Source organism: Bombina bombina, chromosome 3 (assembly GCF_027579735.1).
Source record: "Bombina bombina isolate aBomBom1 chromosome 3, aBomBom1.pri, whole genome shotgun sequence".
Lineage (NCBI taxonomy): Eukaryota > Metazoa > Chordata > Amphibia > Anura > Bombinatoridae > Bombina > Bombina bombina.
Genome location: NC_069501.1, coordinates 1,272,970,207 through 1,272,990,558, shown reverse-complemented (window position 1 = coordinate 1,272,990,558; position 20,352 = coordinate 1,272,970,207). Strand labels below are relative to the sequence as shown.

The 20,352-nt window shown below is 42.2% G+C and overlaps 1 protein-coding gene across 1 annotated transcript in view; it reads left to right on the top strand.

The window, feature by feature from the left end:
* LOC128654733 (sodium-dependent proline transporter-like) overlaps nucleotides 1-20,352 on the top strand; it is a 142,763-nt gene that overhangs the window by 1,733 nt on the left and 120,678 nt on the right. Inside the window, exon 2 of the mRNA XM_053708829.1 lies at nucleotides 17,049-17,265. Within this exon, the coding sequence (XP_053564804.1) occupies nucleotides 17,049-17,265 (217 nt within the window). The remainder of the gene's footprint in view (nucleotides 1-17,048; nucleotides 17,266-20,352) is intronic.

The window sequence follows — 20,352 nt, the reverse complement described above, 5'->3', positions numbered from 1 at the left end:
TTTTAGTGTCGTTTTAGTTGACTAAAATCTTAGGGGTGTAGTTAAAGTGTAATGCATTATTTAAGCATTTCTCTATAATTTGCAAACTGATTATATACCCCAGGAGTAAACTCCTGTTAATATTTATGGTATTAAGGTTTAAACATGCAATACAGACACAGATTTAGCCGTTGTGATATATAACGTCTTTATTAAACTTAAAATTAAATAAAACCAAGTTTTATAAACAAACAGAAGTGCAACTTTAAAATATATAAAAAAAAACTGCAAACTGTATTGGCTGTAACGCCGTTGCACATATTACCCAATACCAAAACTTTAACAGTTAATAATTAAAACAAAAGTAACTCAACACAACAAAACGTTTGTGCAGCTAGCACAGGCACAGCATAACTTAAAGTGTCAGTAAACTTTAAAAATAATGTTATATAATTCTGCACATAGTGCAGAATTATATAACATTATATTAGCCAAACATTTATAAAACCTAATTTCCCCTATTAATTATTTTTTTAAAAAACGCTGTTTCACAGACCCGCTCTCTGCTCTCTGCTGAGCGGGTCTGTTATATTTACTCAGCGCATCGAGCCAGCTGTATAGTCACAGCCCGGCCCGACTGCGCCATAAGACTAAGTGCAGCTCGCTCCTGTGGCCCGATGCGCTGAGTAAATATAACAGACCCGCTCAGCAGAGAGCGGGTCTGTGAAACAGCGTTTTTTTAAAAAAAATGAATAGGGGAAATTAGGTTTTTTTTTTTTTTTTTTTTTTTTTTTTATTATTTTTATTGAGGACAAAATATACATTTACAAAAATAAAAATATACCAAGTACAATTGTAATTTCAGGATTTCACTTAACGTCTGATGCTTTGAGATGTACTTAAATAGTTACAGTCCTCTAAGTTTTTTGTTTTTTCCCCCTCTTTTATATAACAATCTAGGCCACTTTTGGACCTGTGCTACTATAACAAGTTATAATCAGGGGTTAACCTTGAACAGTGAGACCAAAAAACATCAAAGGAAGAGCAACATAAAAAGATTTGTTTCTTCCCCCCTTCTTTTATATAACGATTTAGGCCACTTTTGGACCTGTGCTATTATAACAGGCTATAATCAGGGGTTAACCTTTAACAGTGCATCAAGAAAAGAAAAAAAAGACAAAACAAAAAAAAAAAAAAAACTGCATCACTACATAGCATGTTATCATAACGGTAGATTACATTAATTCTGAAGATGCAGGAGCCAGAACTCGGCATATTTATAGTATATATGGCTGGTTGATATATAAAAGGAAAAGCTTCCACTCGTTAATAGTATAACCTACTACGGGCTACATCCTTATAACATATGTATGTGGTAAAAAGAGACCTGAGAACGTGGCTTACAGGACAAGTGCCGCAGTGGGATTGGGCTACATCTCCTGCCAAAATGGGAGGTTATCAGTGTTTCGAGCATAAAGGTGTTTAGGTGGAAAAAATCTCTCATAAACAAATAGGTTGTAGGGTAAATATAGATGAACAGTGATATAAACTGTTTAGCTACTGCGGGAATGGATAATAAATAACTCTCTGAACTTAGGTTAACATTGATACCGTAGCCCAGCTAAATTAAGCTCAATATCTTATGGTGTATGAAGATAGGTGTGTTATCAGAGATACCGTTTGTAGGCAGGTGTTATGTTAGAATATATGAGATCAATTAGACGGTGGTTAACCCATGTTCAGAATAAAACCCTTTGACTCCTCTGCAGCTCCGGCCGTAAGCCGCAGAGTTAAGGCTAAATATAGTAAACATAGGGCGTCTGCCTAAGTATATGGTAAGTAGCAGTTTTCGAATGGTCTGCCTGTTACGTGATCTCGAGCCACTTTCTTAGTATTTGTAGCAAAAACAAAATAAAATAAAAAGAAAAGACAGATATAGCTGTGTGGTCATTTATGTCAAACACTGACTAGGGGAGATGTTGTGTAAGGGTTCAGAGGTGGCACTAGTATTTACACACTAAAAGTAAGATGGTGGTAATACATTACAGACATGTCCTCCGCCCCCAAAGTTAATATTCATATGAGTCACATTCTTCAAGAAGGTACCCGGCCAGGGTTGTTTAATTCTCTTCGTCAGCTCAGAATGTTTTATAAATGCTTTGAGATATGATGGTTCCGGGTAAGTCCATGTCCGTGAAGAATCATGTTGTGCGCTAGTGGTCTCAGCCCACCGCATGGATTCTGGAACTCCATCCACAGTCTCAGTATTAGCCGGCTTACATAATATATGGGGATCTTCTGCCTCCTGAGGGCCCCCCTCAAGCCCCCATATCGGCATCATTGATTCTGCAGGGACCGAGACCAGCAGCGCTGTAGGAAGCACTCTCTCCGCATCAGCGGCAGAGCATGCCTTAGGTAAACCAGTATTCTTGCCGGGTGCGGTTCCCAGAAACAGCCGGTGTTCAGATCCAAGGAGAGTGCTGTTATGTCTTCTTTCCGTCTGATCTTGATTAAGGCCATGAGCTCGTGTTACAGATCTATCACCCAGTATTGTCGACATGGGAGATGTTGCATGATCGGTAATCAGCGGAGTTGCTCTCCTACTCGCTTCTATGCCCAGCTGTTCATTTTCCTCTATCTGCGATATTGGGTCCGGTCTGTGATCTATTGGGTGTTGTGGTGTTCTTCCCATCAACCTAACAGGCAGTAATCTGTTTATCAGGAGCTGCAGGTCTTGTTCCGTCGGCGCCTTATCAATCATGCTTTGCATCATTAGCTCAATTTTAGCAAATTGGAGATCGAACCTGTTAGCAAAGTTGTCGGCCCACATGGCGGCAGTCGGGTTCAATATCGTTGCCCACTGCGTAGTTATGTTATACTGAGTATGGATCTTGTCCTCTGTCGTGGAGAGCAATGTAGGTTTGAATAGCCTTAATCCCCAGCAAGTGTGATATGTGTAGCCAGTTCTAGCTAAACACCCCGGAGAGCCGGGGGGAGACGTTGCCTGCACGTGTGCCGCCACTACAGGCCTCTGTTGTCCAATTCCGTCTCTGATCTCATTTATACAGCAACTTTTTTATAAGAGATGTAGGATAATACGAGGGTAATCGTATTGTAGGTATTTGCTGTTGATTTATTACAATAATCGGCAGTTTATTGCAATATCCTTCAGAGCTCCAGGAAAGTGCGACCGCTCTGTGCCGCTGCTTGGACACGCCCCGGGGAAATTAGGTTTTATAAATGTTTGGCTAATATAATGTTATATAATTCTGCACTATGTGCAGAATTATATAACATTATTTTTAAGGTTTACTGACCCTTTAAACCCGTACTCGTGGGCTATTATTATTTCTATATGAAGAACCAATTGATTGTTCACAGATTGGAACATTTTTCAGCAACCGAATTAGCACTGCTCTAGAACTTCCAAACTCATTATATTCTCCTGGAGTAAAGGTTTATTAACCTGTTGTGTTTTTTTTATGGTATTAAAGGGACAGTCTACACCAGCATTTTTATTGTTTTAAAAGATAGGTAATCCCTTTATTACCCATTCCCCAGTTTTGCATAACCAACACAGTTATATTAATATACTTTTAACCTCTGTGATTATCTTGTATCTAAGCCTCTGCAAACTGCCCCTTTATTTCAGTTCTTTTGACAGACTTGCAGTTTAGCCAATCAGTGCCTGCTCCCACATAACTTCACGTGCACGAGCACAGTGTTATCTATATGAAATACGTGAACTAACACCCTCTAGTGGTGAAAAACTGTTCAAATGCATTCTGAAAAGAGGTGGCCTTCAAGGTCTAAGAAATTAGCATATGAACCTCCCAGGTTAAGCTTTCAACTAAGAATACCAAGAGAACAAAGCAAAATTGGTGATAAAAGTAAATTGGAAAATAGTTTAAAATTACAATCTATCTGAATCATGAAAGTTTATTTTGGCCTAGACTGCCCCTTTAAGGTCTGAACATGCAATACAGATTTAACTGTTGTGGTATATAACATGTCTTTATCCTAAAATTAAATAAAACCAAGTTTCATAAATACGCAAGAAGATAGCCTTGCTTTTTTAATTTTACAAAAGTGCAGTAATTCAATATGGATAGATTATAACACTGTGCATAAAGTGTTAATTTTGACAGCAAATTTTGATTTAGTTTTATTCATATTCTGTTGTCTAAAATACCATTTTAGTTTTAGTCGTGTTTTAGTCAGAATTTCTTTAGTTTTATCCTCATTTTAGTCTAGTTTTTGTTGATGAAATTAACACTGGAGCCAACCTCTCCTGGAAGCACCATGCGCACTTGTACGTCGGCCTATCAGGGGCTCATGCCCTTGCATTGTTAGGACCAATAGTCACACATGTCTTTCCCAGAGTCCCTAGGCACTTTTCATATACGTGTCAAGGTCACTATAAGATGAACTTACCTCTCATAGAGATGCCAGATTGCCCATAATTTCTAAACATGCAATTGGTGTTAATAAAAACATGATCTGCACTTCCTCATCCTTGAGCATTTCCTGCAGGTAGCAGGTGTCACATTCTCCCGGGGTTTTATAGCCATATATACTGTACATTGTCACACACTATAGGCATTGTGTGACACACTATGTGACGCCTGTTTTCCAGATTACACTAAGGTTCAGTAAAATCAAACAAGGACATTTAGAAACAGGTTGTGCAGATCTCCCACATTATCACCTAGGTACAGAAATCTGCAACAAGTTTTCATTTATATCTAAACTGATGTTTCCTTAAAGCATTAAAATGTTATTGAAGAAATAAAACCAGACTTCATCCTGTATCAATTACATACAAAGCTCTATACATTTTACAGTTTAACTTACAAGAGAGCAATATAGATATTTATCAGCAGAAGTCTATAGAACAGCTCTTTTATAATACATCCTCATTTGCACCAGACTTTGTATTAATTAAAAGAAATATGTGAGAAAGAAAGCAATCCAGAGAAAACATCTTGCTAATGTGATATAAACCTGTAAATAGAAAATACTGTTTTAAGTTATTTTAATATTGCAATCCCTATGAATGGTTAAGCACATAGTTAAAGTCAGCTCACATAACAGCAATGCACTACTGTAGATGAGCACAGCAGCTAACTCTTAGTAACTATAAAGAATAAAAAAAAACAAAAAAAATTCATCAGATAATAGAAGTTAATTAAAAGGTATTTTACAATGATTTGGTTTATCAGTTTATTATATTCCTTTAATGATTTTTTAAACTGGTAAAACCTATTTCTATTATAAATGCTCCAGGATTATACAACTGACAAAATTACAGAGCAATGTATTAGAGGGATCTATTAAATAATATAACCGCAGATTTCTGTCACATTGATATGCAAATGAATTCACAGTCTGCATTATCCATACGCCCAACCGACTGACGCAGCAGCAGGAAGCTGTGACACAAGTGCTTGTATATAATGACAGGAGGTGACATTAGTGAACCACAACAAACTAGGCTAGTCTAAATCAGAACAAGTTTTATTTCATACACTTAAACTTCCCAGTGACAATAGACAGGTTATCAGATCAGACTGGAAGTGATAACAGAGCTATGTGGGAACAAGGGACACACAAGGGGTTAAAGGGACAGTCTACCATAGAATTGTTATTGTTTTAAAAGATAGATAATCCCTTTATTACCCATTCCCCAGTTTTGCATAACCTACACAGTTATATTAATATACTTTTTACCTCTGTGATTATCTTGTATCTAGGAACCATCTTCCAGCCCCCTAATCACATGACTGACTGTTTATTATCTATTGTCTTAAATTTAGCATTGTTTTGTGCTAAATCTTAAATAACCCCCTGTGCCTGAACACAGTGAAATCTATATGGCCCACGTGTACTTTCTGTCTCTTTGTGTTGAAAAGAGATTTAAAAAGCATGTGATAAGAGGCAGCCCTCAAAGGCTTAGAAATTAGCATATGAGCCTACCTAGGTTTAGTTTAAACTAAGAATACCAAGAGAAAAAAGCAAATTTGATGATAAAAGTAAATTGGAAAGTTGGTTAAAATTAAAAGTCTGAATAATGAAAGTTTAATTTATACTAGACTGTCCCTTTAATGCACCTTATATTGCATAAACAGCTGTTCCAAACCAACTGGCCTGTGACTCAAAACAGTAATTAACCAGAGCTAAACATTGTGTCATCATTAACCAGTCACTGAACCGGTCCGTCTGTCCTGCCAGTTACTACAAAAGGGCAGCTACCATCGTGAGCCAGTTACTGCCAAGCTTAGCAGCCATAGTGAGACAGCTAATACCCACCCCAGCTGCCACTGTGAGCTAGTTACTGCCAGCTCAGCTGTTACTGTGAGCCAGTTACTGCCAAGTTTAGCAACCATAGTGAGACAGCTAATACCCACCCCAGCTGCCACTGTGAGCTAGTTACTGTCAGCTCAGCTGCTACTGTGAGCCAGTTACTGCCCAGCTTAGCAGACATATTGAGACAGCTAATATGCACCTCAGCTGCCACTGTGAGCCAGTTACTGCCCAACTTAGCAGCCATATTGAGACAGCTAATACCCACCTCAGCTGCCACTGTGAGCCAATTACTACCCAGCTTAACAGCCATAGTGAGACAGCTAATAGCCACCTGTGTGCCAGCCACTATCCAATTCAGCTGCCTCTGTGTGACAGTACTGCCCAGCTCATCTGCCTCTGTGTGACAGTACTGCCCAGCTCATCTGCCTCTGTGTGACAGTACTGCCCAGCTCAGGTGCCTCTGTGTGACAGTACTGCCCAGCTCATCTGCCTCTGTGTGACAGTACTGCCCAGCTCAGGTGCCTCTGTGTGACAGTACTGCCCAGCTCAGGAGCCTCTGTGTGACAGTACTACCCAGCTCAGGTGCCTCTGTGTGACAGTACTACCCAGTTTGGATGCCTCTGTGTGACAGTACTGCCCAGTCAGCTGCCTCTGTGTGACAGTACTACCCAGCTCAGGTGCCTCTGTGTGACAGTACTGCCCAGCTCAGGTGCCTCTGTGTGACAGTACTACCCAGCTCAGCTGCCTCTGTGTGACAGTACTGCCCAGCTCAGGAGCCTCTGTGTGACAGTACTGCCCAGCTCGGGAGCCTCTGTGTGACAGTACTACCCAGCTCAGGTGCCTCTGTGTGACAGTACTACCCAGTTTGGATGCCTCTGTGTGACAGTACTGCCCAGTCAGCTGCCTCTGTGTGACAGTACTGCCCAGCTCAGGTGCCTCTGTGTGACAGTACTGCCCAGCTCAGGTGCCTCTGTGTGACAGTACTGCCCAGCTCAGGAGCCTCTGTGTGACAGTACTACCCAGCTCAGGTGCCTCTGTGTGACAGTACTACCCAGTTTGGATGCCTCTGTGTGACAGTACTGCCCAGTCAGCTGCCTCTGTGTGACAGTACTGCCCAGCTCAGGTGCCTCTGTGTGACAGTACTGCCCAGCTCAGGTGCCTCTGTGTGACAGTACTGCCCAGCTCAGGAGCCTCTGTGTGACAGTACTACCCAGCTCAGCTGCCTCTGTGTGACAGTACTGCCCAGCTCAGGTGCCTCTGTGTGACAGTACTACCCAGCTCAGCTGCCTCTGTGTGACAGTACTGCCCAGCTCAGGAGCCTCTGTGTGACAGTACTGCCCAGCTCAGCTGCCTCTGTGTGACAGTACTGCCCAGCTCATCTGCCTCTGTGTGACAGTACTGCCCAGCTCAGGAGCCTCTTTGTGACAGTACTACCCAGCTCAGCTGCCTCTGTGTGACAGTACTACCCAGCTCAGGTGCCTCTGTGTGACAGTACTGCCCAGCTCAGCTGCCTCTGTGCGACAGTACTACCCAGCTCAGCTGCCTCTGTGTGACAGTACTACCCAGCTCAGGTGCCTCTGTGTGACAGTACTACCCAGCTCAGTTGCCTCTGTGTGACAGTACTGCCCAGCTCAGGTGCCTCTATGTGACATTACTACCCAGCTCATCTGCCTCTGTGTGACAGTACTGCCCAGCTCAGGTGCCTCTGTGTGACAGTACTACCCAGCTCATCTGCCTCTGTGTGACAGTACTACCCAGCTCAGGTGCCTCTGTGTGACAGTACTGCCCAGCTCAGGTGCCTCTGTATGACAGTACTGCCCAGCTCAGGTGCTACTGTGTGACAGTACTACCCAGCTCAGGAGCCTCTGTGTGACAGTACTGCCCAGCTCAGGTGCCTCCGTGTGACAGTACTACCCAGCTCAGGTGCCTCTGTGTGACAGTACTGCCCGCTCAGCTGCCTCTGTGTGACAGTACTGCCCGCTCAGCTGCCTCTGTGTGACAGTACTGCCCAGCTCAGCTTCCTCTGTGTGACAGTACTGCCCAGCTCAGGAGCCTCTGTGTGACAGTACTGCCCAGCTCAGGAGCCTCTGTGTGACAGTACTGCCCAGCTCAGGTGCCTCTGTGTGACAGTACTACCCAGCTCAGGTGCCTCTGTGTGACAGTACTACCCAGCTCAGGTGCCTCTGTGTGACAATACTGCCCAGCTCAGGTGCCTCTGTGTGACAGTACTGCCCAGCTCAGGTGCCTCTGTGTGACAGTACTGCCCAGCTCAGGTGCTACTGTGTGACAGTACTGCCCAGCTCAGGTGCCTCTGTGTGACAGTACTGCCCAGCTCAGGTGCCTCTGTGTGACAGTACTGCCCAGCTCAGGTGCCTCTGTGCGACAGTACTACCCAGCTCAGGTGCTACTGTGTGACAGTACTACCCAGCTCAGGTGCCTCTGTGTGACAGTACTGCCCAGCTCATCTGCCTCTGTGTGACAGTACTACCCAGCTTAGGTGCCTCTGTGTGACATTACTACCCAGCTCAGGTGCCTCTGTGTGACAGTTCTACCCAGCTGAGGTGCCTCTGTGTGACAGTACTGTTACGGTACCAACAGGATACCAAGGGTTAACACCAGATGAACAGTGTCATGAATATGGGATCAGCAACTCACAACCCAGCCAGTTTTCCCCTCAAACATGAGACCAGGCTCCACATTGCAGGTTTAAAACAGAATGTCATTTATTAAAGGCTATATGCCTAGTATTTATGCAGGTCTGACCCCAGCTGGGGGGTTGAAAGAATATTGTACATTAGATAGAGAGCAAACGCCCTTTGACATGTCACAATAGAAATTACATTACTTAAGCAGATAACAATTTAAACACAAGAAAACAATGCAGTCCATCTTATCATCTTATCTGACTCTGGAGATGATTAGACAATGGGAATGTTTATCACTAAACTTAATTAGAGCACACAATAGCTGATGCCAGCAACCTTGTATTTATAAAATAGCTTCTGAAAGCTGAACAAAATTAACTCTTTCAGTTCTGACCGAAGGGTCTGTCACATATACATAGCACACAATACAGCCTATAGACAACCTTTCTTACATTATAGTCCAGAAGTGGCTAGGTTTGCCACAAGTACTACCCAGCTCAGGTGCCTCTGTGTGACAGTACTACCCAGCTCAGGTGCCTCTGTGTGACAGTACTACCCAGCTCAGCTGCCTCTGTGTGACAGTACTGCCCAGCTCAGGTGCCTCTGTGTGACAGTACTGCCCAGCTCAGCTGCCTCTGTGTGACAGTACTGCCCAGCTCTGCTGCCTTTGTGTGACAGTACTACCCAGCTCAGCTGCCTCTGTGTGACAGTACTACCCAGCTCAGCTGCCACTGTGTGACAGTACTACCCAGCTCAGGTGCCTCCGTGTGACAGTACTACCCAGCTCAGGTGCCTTCGTGTGACAGTACTACCCAGCTCATCTGCCTCTGTGTGACAGTACTGCCCAGCTCAGGTGCCTCTGTGTGACAATACTGCCCAGCTCATCTGCCTCTGTGTGACAGTACTGCCCAGCTCAGCTGCCTCTGTGTGACAGTACTACCGAGCTCAGGTGCCTCTGTGCGACAGTACTACCCAGCTCAGCTGCCTCTGTGTGACAGTACTACCCAGCTCAGGTGCCTCTGTGCGACAGTACTGCCCAGCTCAGGTGCCTCTGTGTGAACGTACTGCCCAGCTCAGCTGGCTCTGACATCTCAGGTGATATGATCTTAAGCTCTGTGCTCACGTGAGATGATCTAAAGCTCTGTGCTCACGTAAGATGATCTAAAGCTCTGTGCTCACGTGAGATGATCTAAAGCTCTGTGCTCACGTGAGATGATCTAAAGTTCTGTGCTCAGTTGAGATGATCTAAAGCTCTGTGCGCACGTGAGATGATCTAAAGCTCTGTGCTCAGGTGACATGATCTAAAGCTCTCTGCTCAGGTGACATGATCTAAAGCTCTCTGCTCAGGTGAGATGATCTAAAGCTCTCTGCTCAGGTGCCTCTGTGTGACAGTACTGTCCAGCTCAGCTGCCTCTGTGTGACAGTACTGTCCAGCTCAGCTGCCTCTGTGTGACAGTACGGCCCAGCTCAGGTGCCTCTGTGTGACAGTACTACCCAGCTCAGCTGCCCCTGTGTGACATTACTACCCGCTCATCTGCCTCTGTGTGACAGTACTGCCCAGCTCAGGTGCCTCTGTGCGACTGTACTGCCCAGCTCAGGTGCCTCTGTGCGACTGTACTGCCCAGCTCAGGTGCCTCTGTGCGACAGTACTGCCCAGCTCAGCTGGCTCTGACATCTCAGGTGATATGATCTAAAGCTCTCTGCTCACGTGAGATTATCTAAAGCTCTGTGCTCACGTGAGATGATCTAAAGCTCTGTGCTCACGTAAGATGATCTAAAGCTCTGTGCTCAGGTGAGATGATCTAAAGCTCTGTGCTCAGGTGAGATGATCTAAAGTTCTCTACTCAGGTGAGATGATCTAAAGTTCTCTACTCAGGTGAGATGATCTAAAGCTCTGTGCTCACATGAGATGATCTAAAGCTCTGTGCAAACGTAAGATGATCTAAAGCTCTGTGCTCACGTGAGATGGTCTAAAGCTCTGTGCTCACGTGAGATGATCTAAAGTTCTCTGCTCAGGTGAGATGATCTAAAGCTCTCTACTCAGGTGACATGATCTAAAGCTCTCTGCTCAGGTGACATGATCTAAAGCTCTCTGCTCAGGTGACATGATCTAAAGCTCTCTACTCAGGTGAGATGATTTCAGGTGAGATGATCTAAAGCTCTCTGCTCAGGTGAGATGATCTAAAGCTCTCTGCTCAGGTGAGATGATCTAAAGCTCTCTGCTCAGGTGAGATGATCTAAAGATCTCTGCTCAGGTGAGATGATCTAAAGCTCTCTGCTCAGGTGAGATGATCTAAAGCTCTCTGCTCAGGTGAGATGATCTAAAGCTCTCTGCTCAGGTGAGATGATCTAAAGCTCTCTGCTCAGGTGAGATGATCTAAAGCTCTCTGCTCAGGTGAGATGATCTAAAGCTCTCTGCTCAGGTGAGATGATCTAAAGCTCTCTGCTCAGGTGAGATGATCTAAAGCTCTCTGCTCAGGTGAGATGATCTAAAGCTCTCTGCTCAGGTGAGATGATCTAAAGCTCTCTGCTCAGGTGAGATGATCTAAAGCTCTCTGCTCAGGTGAGATGATCTAAAGCTCTCTGCTCAGCTGAGATGATCTAAAGCTCTCTGCTCAGGTGAGATGATCTAAAGCTCTCTGCTCAGGTGAGATGATCTAAAGCTCTCTGCTCAGGTGAGATGATCTAAAGCTCTCTGCTCAGGTGAGATGATCTAAAGCTCTCTGCTCAGGTGAGATGATCTAAAGCTCTCTGCTCAGGTGAGATGATCTAAAGCTCTCTGCTCAGGTGAGATGATCTAAAGCTCTCTGCTCAGGTGAGATGATCTAAAGCTCTCTGCTCAGGTGCCTCTGTGTGACAGTACTGTCCAGCTCAGCTGCCTCTGTGTGACAGTACTGTCCAGCTCAGCTGCCTCTGTGTGACAGTACTGTCCAGCTCAGCTGCCTCTGTGTGACAGTACTGCCCAGCTCAGCTGGCTCTGACATCTCAGGTGATATGATCTAAAGCTCTCTGCTCAGGTGAGATGATCTAAAGCTCTCTGCTCAGGTGAGATGATCTAAAGCTCTCTGCTCAGGTGAGATGATCTAAAGCTCTCTGCTCAGGTGAGATGATCTAAAGCTCTCTGCTCAGGTTAGATGATCTAAAGCTCTCTGCTCAGGTGAGATGATCTAAAGCTCTCTGCTCAGGTGAGATGGTCTAAAGCTCTGTGCTTAGATGAGATGATCTAAAGCTCTCTGCTCAGGTATGTATGTATGAATTGGGTACTTGTAAAGCGCGGCTAATCACCTGTAAGGGTCTCAAGGCGCTGCTCATTTTATCGACCTCGGAAGGATGAAAGGCTGAGTGGACCTCACCGGGGATCGAACCTGCAACTCTTGGGTTGCTACAGAGCTCAGCTGATGATATGATCTAAAGCTGTGTGCTCACGTGAGATTATCTAAAGCTCTGTGCTCACGTGAGATGATCTAAAGCTCTGTGCTCAGGTTAGATGATCTAAAGCTCTGTGCTCACGTGAGATGATCTATAGCTCTGTGCTCACGTGAGATGATCTATAGCTCTGTGCTCACGTGAGATGATCTAAAGCTCTGTGCTCAGGTGAGATGATCTAAAGCTCTGTGCTCAGGTGAGATGATCTAAAGCTCTGTGCTCAGGTGAGATGATCTAAAGCTCTGTGCTCAGGTGAGATGATCTAAAGCTCTCTGCTCACGTGAGATGATCTAAAGCTCTCTGCTCACGTGAGATGATCTAAAGCTCTCTGCTCACATGAGATGATCTAAAGCTCTCTGCTCAGGTGAGATGATCTAAAGCTCTCTGCTCAGGTGAGATGATCTAAAGCTCTCTGCTCAGGTGAGATGATCTAAAGCTCTCTGCTCAGGTGAGATGATCTAAAGCTCTCTGCTCAGGTGAGATGATCTAAAGCTCTCTGCTCAGGTGAGATGATCTAAAGCTCTCCTCTCACGTGAGATGATCTAAAGCTCTCTGCTCACATGAGATGATCTAAAGCTCTCTACTCAGGTGAGATTATCTAAAGCTCTCTGCACAGGTGAGATGATCTAAAGCTCTCTGCTCAGGTGAGATGATTTAAAGCTCTCTGCTCCGGTGAGATGATCTAAAACTCTGTGCTCAGGTGAGATGATCTAAAGCTCTGTGCTCAGGTGAGATGATCTAAAGCTCTCTGGTCAGGTGAGATGATCTAAAGCTCTCTGCTCAGGTGAGATGATCTAAAGCTTGCTGCTCAGGTGAGATGATCTAAAGCTCTCTGCTCAGGTGAGATGGTCTAAAGCTCTCTTCTCAGGTGAGACCGTCTAAAGCTCTCTGCTCAGGTGAGATGATCTAAAGCTCTCTGGTCAGGTGAGATGATCTAAAGCTCTCTGCTCACATGAGATGATCTAAAGCTCTCTGCTCAGGTGAGAAGGTCTAAGACATCTTGTCAGTACGGAGAGTACCTAAAAAATGTTAGATACACATATTTTAATTTGAAAGATATTTATCTCACTATGCAGGTTCTTGATGTAAAGGGGAGACACCTACATTACAATATAAGGTCTAAAACAAATCCCAAAGACTTTGCGTGATTTCTCTCCAAGCTGGGGAGGTTTTAAATATTATAGAGAGAGTGTGTATGTGTTCAGGAGTGTGCATGTGTCTGCAGTACTATGTCCCTTTAATGTTCTACCTTATTGTGCACAATTTCAATCAACACAGTAGATTTGCATAATCAACAAATGCAATATAACAAGATAATGCAATAGCACTTAGTCTGAACTTCAAATGAGTAGTAGATTTTTTTTTTCTGACAATTTTAAAAGTTATGTTTTTTTCCACTCCCCCTGTACCATGTGACAGCCATCAGCCAATCACAAATGCATACACATACCATGTGACAGCCATCAGCCATTCACAAATGCATCCACACTTATTCTTGCACATGCTCAGTAGGAGCTGGTGACTCAAAAAGTTTAATTATTAAAAGACTGTGCACATTTAGTTAATGGAAGTAAATTGGAAAGTTGTTTAAAATGGCATGCTCTATCTGAATAATTAAAGTTTAATTTTGATTGAGTGTACCTTTAACATGAAAACAATATAGAAAGTAATTTGTATACATAATAATATATATATCGGTATGTAAATCTCCATACAAACTGTTTTATATGCATTGTAACTATCATTTAGTTAGAAAAAATGCTTTATTTTGCTGTCAAAGGACACACCTCTTAAAAATCACCTTGATTATGTATTGCTCATGCTATGGCTAATTAGGAACAAATTAAATAAACACCTGCAATGATCAGGCAGCTGCTTTACAACACTTTGCAGGGTCACATTTCCTTATCTTGCGGGATCCACCACAGCCTCTCACTGGGGGGACTGTTGGAAAAAAACACATTTTTAGAAATAAACTGCTGGAAAGTGGAGAAAATAGAAGGCTGGATAATTTTGTTCTTCATTATATTTTTTCTCAATCAATTTCAGGAAATAAAAGCTTTTAGTTATTGTTTGTTAGAATGAGACTTACAGTAGGTGTTTTACAACACAACAGCCTGGTGCATTTTCTTGTGTTTAATCAGTTTTTTCCAGGACTAAGACCCTCAGAGGGCTCACTCTCTGCAAGTTAATCATGTTCCAGGAGCTAAGCGTCACTCTGCACACAGGGACATTGTACACCAGATTCTTCTAGTCATGACACATTTATATAGCTCATCTGGGAGTGTTTTTGTAACAATGTATAGTTTTGCTTATTTTTAAATATCATTGTGCTGATTTTCAAACTATTAACCAAGCCCCAAAGATTTGATGTCTACATGCTTCAGATTGCTTCTGTTTGTATAATGGGTCTTTTCATATGCAGTAGAGGGGGAGAGGGGGGAGGGTCTGCTCTTAGCTCCTTTCACTGGGTGTCCCAGCCTAACCTCATCGACAGAGCTAAAGTGGGAGATTCTAAGTAAATTTTAAAATGGTTTTATACTGGATTTTTATATCAGTACCTGTGCATATTTTTCTTTATAGTAGTGTCTATTACATGCAGTAATATGACAATTGGTGTATACTGTGCCTTTAACCCCTAAAAACCAGACTTGCCAACTTTAAAATAAAAACAAAACCTCATTCATTGTCTATCTGATGATGTCACAGAAAGACATACTATAATATAGAAACCGGTTTCTCAGTCTTTTCATTTATATTTAAGTCACGGTGTCAGATTTGCTTTTTATTATAGAGACATGAAGGATAAGAAATGTGATCGACTGTTGCAGAGATTAAAAAATAATATAAATTTATTGTGTTTTTCACAAATATGTTTTGCAGAATTGTGCATAAATATATCATCACGGGCAGTGGGCAGCAATATTCTGCACTGGATATATATCTGGATTTGCATATATAGAACTAGATTACAAATGGAGCTTAAAATATTGCTTTTGAAAAATCGATATCTGCGCTCCACTCATTAATACCAGCGCACGTAAATGTGCGCTGGTATTACAAGTTAGGTGCAATGGGAACGCAACCTCGCATTCGCATTGCACAGAAGCTTTGTGCTCACAAGAGCGCACTTTCATAGGCTCTAATGGGAGCCTTGTTCTGATGTCCTTATACACGGCTGATAACTAGTGCAGCGAAGGGGGTAAGTCAAACAGCGATGGGCAGCAGATTTAAATATACAGTATATGTATATGCTTATATACAATAAGCATATAGATATATATTTACAGGGAACACACTGTTCCCCATAAACCGCATTGTAAAGGCACGTTAACCCCTAAAAACGGCTTAGTTCAGTTTTGGGCAGTTGAGGGATATTTTGAAAATTAACCAGAGGTCTGAGCTAATTACTACAGCAAGTTCATTATAGCAATAACCAGCCACTTTTAAACGGGCGAGCAATAAATTAGTGCTCCACTTGTAATCTAGCCCATATTTGTGTGTTGCACTTTAAAACTAATATATTCAGTGTTCTGTCAGTTTCTGTAACCTGTTAGAACGTGCGACCTACCAATATGCGCATCGCCAAAAATATCTGAATGCTGCGACCCGCAGCCATATTTACCATCCTTTTGTGAAATGAATGACGAATTTGCAGAATTATTTTGTGTGCTCAAGTGATCGGATTTAAAAAATAGGTACGATAATTTTATAGAGAAAATAGATTACGTTTATTTAAATATTTCAATAATATTTTAGTGCTTTTATTATGTAAGAACCACATTCGGTCATTGTAAACAGATTTCTGTGCGATCACAAAGGATGAGATTTGCACAAACAGGTTATTACAGGGTGATTTTACTGATCCATAACGTGACCTGGAGAACAGACCTTAAATGACATTTCTCATCTGACTATCCATTTCATTATTAATAGGGGTCAATGAATGAGGGCAACACATGTCTACACAAGTCAAACAGAAGTATCTGAGCGCTCCACAGCTTATTGCTAGGGCTACCCCAGAAAATATCACTTACTATACATGTGCAGACAAGGACTGTGGGTCATAAGGGTGGGTTTCATTTTTTAAACCCATCTTACACCATTTATAAACAGAGGACAATTCTACAAGTGTTTCTTCCTCATAAAAACTAAAACCATCCCCATTCATGAGACTTATAATATGAGAGGGAAGTGACTCCTCTTTCAAATATCCTGTCACACCCCATAGATAGTTCATGACAAATGGTGACTGTGTAATAAGTAGACACTAAATTCAGAGTAACAGAATGTACTGATCACTGCAAGTGCACCAGACCTTCTACCAAATATAAAGACCAGCTTACACCTCTCTCTGTAAGGAGCAGAGTTTGTTTCCTTTAAATGAGAGGTCACATAACCCTCTAGAATAATGTAAAATACCAATTATTTACCTTGCTAAAGAGTTAAAAAATGTGGTGGGTGTTAAAAACTTAATACATAGTGATTTTTATTAGTATTGACAGAGCTATAATATCTGATGTCTCTATACAAATGATTATATAAAGTACAAGATATTTTGATATTTTATAGTCTCGCCCCCCACCTGCTATAACTAATTTCTGGCTATTTTCTTGACCAATGAGGAACATTACAAAAAGTGTAACTTCCATGGTATTTTTCCTAAGCCTCTTCTCTTATTCTGTATTTCAGGATTTATCATTGAGACAGGAAGGAACAGCCCCAACGCAGGATGTGACCCCCACTCAGTCCCCCTTCCAGATTGACCCAGTGACACCCACCCCACCTGCTAATCCCCCTCGGGAAACATGGGGAGGAAAGTATGAATTCCTGCTCTCCTGTATAGGCTACTGTGTGGGTCTTGGCAACGTCTGGAGATTTCCCTATCTCTGTTACCGCAATGGAGGTGGTGAGTGTCCCTTTGAAATCATCTGCTGTGCTGGGTGGTAAACCCAAAATGGCTTTAGTAACAACAGCGAACCCTCTACATTCACAATGACACCCAACCTCCACTCACATCTGACAGTGTTTCTCACTGAGAAGCTATATGGAATGGCTCCAGATGTTGGTATCACTAAGCAGTGAAGGTCTCCAGTGTGTAGTTGGATTTGTGCAGTAACTGTAGACAGATAATGTATATTGGTGATATCTAGTGAAACCACAGTATGTACAACATATGAATTCTTGTTATCTAGTGAAACCATAACAGCCAAATATATATGCAAATCATCTATAATTGTATTGTGATTATACGGATGATCTGTTGACTGTGAAGGAACCAATGACCGTAACAGAGAACAGTTTTAGATACAGTGGGTCTTGAAAAGAATCACCCCCCTTGAAAATAATCACATTTTGTTGCTTTGCCGCCTGAAATAAAGGAAGACACAGTTTCTGTTTATCCAGTTGTAATTACTCAGTGCAACTTATAACATTCAAGTGAAAGATATAACACCAACATGTCAGGCAAAAATAAAGACAATTCAAAAACAGAATCACTGAGTTGCAAAAAGGATCACCTTCTCAACAGCACACACAAAGCCATTTGACCTTCAACTGTGATCAGCTGTGGACAAATTGATTAGCTCAGAATGAAAAGAGCTTTACTGGAGCATCTCAGTCCCTGGTAGTGCAACTGAAGCAAACAAACTATGGGTGGCAAGGCACTGTCAAAAGATGTCTGAGATAATGTTGTGGACAGGCACAAGTCAGGAGATGGATACAAGAAAATATCAAATACTTTATCAATGCCTAGAAGCACATTGAAGTATATTAATAAGAAGTGGAAGTTATTTGGTACAACACAGACCCTCTCTGGATCAAGACGTTGCTCCAAACTGGATTAAAGAGCCTGGAGGAAACTGATCCGAGAGGCTACCAAGAGGCCCTCAGCAAAGGAATTTATAACAAAGAGTGGTCATTGTGTGCATGTGTCACACATTCTCCACAAATGTGGCTTGTATGGGAGGGTTGCAAGAAAAAAAACACTCCTCAAAAAGGCCACATGCAGTCACGACTGAGCTTTACCATAACACAAGAAGAGATTCTGAGGCCACATGGAAAAATGTGTTATGGTCAGATGAGAGTAAAATTGAATTATTTGACATCAACATCAGACGATATGTCTGGAAGAAATCCAATACAGCTCACCATCCAAATAACACCATACCTACAGTAAATCATGGAGGTGGTAATATCCTGTTATGGGGTTGTTTCTCTGCAGCAGGCACTGGAACACTTGTAAGGATAGAAGGAATAATGGAGGGGAAAAATACTGTTAAATTCTTGAGGAAAATCTGCTGCCTTCTGCCGGGAAGTTGTCAACGGGAAGAAGGTTTACCTTCCAACATGACAATGACCCAAAGCACACAGCAAACATGACCACACAGTATTTGAAGGAGAAAAAGGTGAATGTCCTTACATGGCCTAGTCAGAGCCCAGATTTAAACCCCATATCTGTGGCGTGACTTGAAGACTGCAGTCCACAAACAGTCACCATCAAATGTAACGGAACTGGAGCAGTTCTGCAAACAAGAGTTGGCAAATATTGCACAGTCTAGATGTGTAAAGTTAGTAGAGACAAATCCCAACAGACTAAAGGCTGTAATTAAAGCAAAACGTGGTTCAACAAAATACTGACACAAGGGGGTGATCCGTTTTGCAATTCAGTGATTCTGTTTTGTCTTTATTTTTTGCCAGACATGTTGGTGTTGTATCTTTCACTTAGATGTTATAAGTTGCACTGAGTAATTACAACTGGATAAACAAAAACTGTGTCCGTCTTTATTTCAGGCTGTAAAAAACAATATAAGTAGCGCTAAAAAAAGTGAAAAAATCTTTGTGCCAAGCTAAAAAATAAAATAGATAAAATGGTAATAACACAATATTATAAAATTAAAAATATGTTTTAATCAGATAGTTATAAAACAATAATAAAATACTGAGATAAAACATGCGCAACAGAAAAAAATCACATATTAGGGACGTCTCACTATTAGTTAACAATTGTAAGTGTAAAATACCTTTTAGGAAGGAAACAAATACGAGGTGAAACAGTTTATGTTCCTATGTGGATCCGTATAAACAGAGAGTATCACGTGATCAGAGTTCTCCGTTGTCTGATAGGCTGATGTACTCACGTGATTGACTTAGCCGTTACAGTGTATCCAGGATAATCAATGCACTAAAAAAATGGCAATCTATGTTGCCATGGAAATGCTAATAGGTGGTATCGGTTGGATAGCAAAGTTTAGGTGAAATTTATGATATTTTTCTTTTTTTAGACCTTGAGGCCTATCTATCAAGCTGTCAACTATGCTGCATTCGACGGCACCAATACGCTCACCTAACATTGCGGCCGCGGACCTGAATACGATCTCCATATTTATAAAAAAAGCTGCGCACCAAGTACAGGGCGATGAGCAGCGGACTGTTGTTAACTAACAGTCATCGATCTCGCTGCTATTCGGCTTTTTCCCAACTTTATTTATACCCTGTCACTAAACACCGCCACTATACTAAAATGTTTAACCCCTATCCAACCGCTACCGGACCCTGCCGCAACTAAATAAAGTTATTAACCCCCATCCCGCTGCTCCCGGAGCCCACCACAACTCTAATAAAGTTATCAACCCCTATCCCCCCGCTCCCGTACCCCTCCGCAACTAAATACATGTATTAACCCCTAAACCCCTGGCCTCCCACATCACTACCACTACCTAAACCTATTAACCCCTAAACCGCCAGCCCCCCACATCGCCATAAACTAAATTAAGCTATTAACCCCTAAACCTAACAACCCGCTAACTTTACATTAAATATTAACTCATCCCTATCTTATAATAAATTTAAGCTTACCTTTAGAATTACATTAAACTATATTAAACTACTAATAACAAAAGCGAGAGAGAGCCAGCGAGTCATACAAAGCACAAAATTGGATGAAATTCCGCAAAATCCTTTATTCATAACGATGGATACAAAACATAGTAAAACT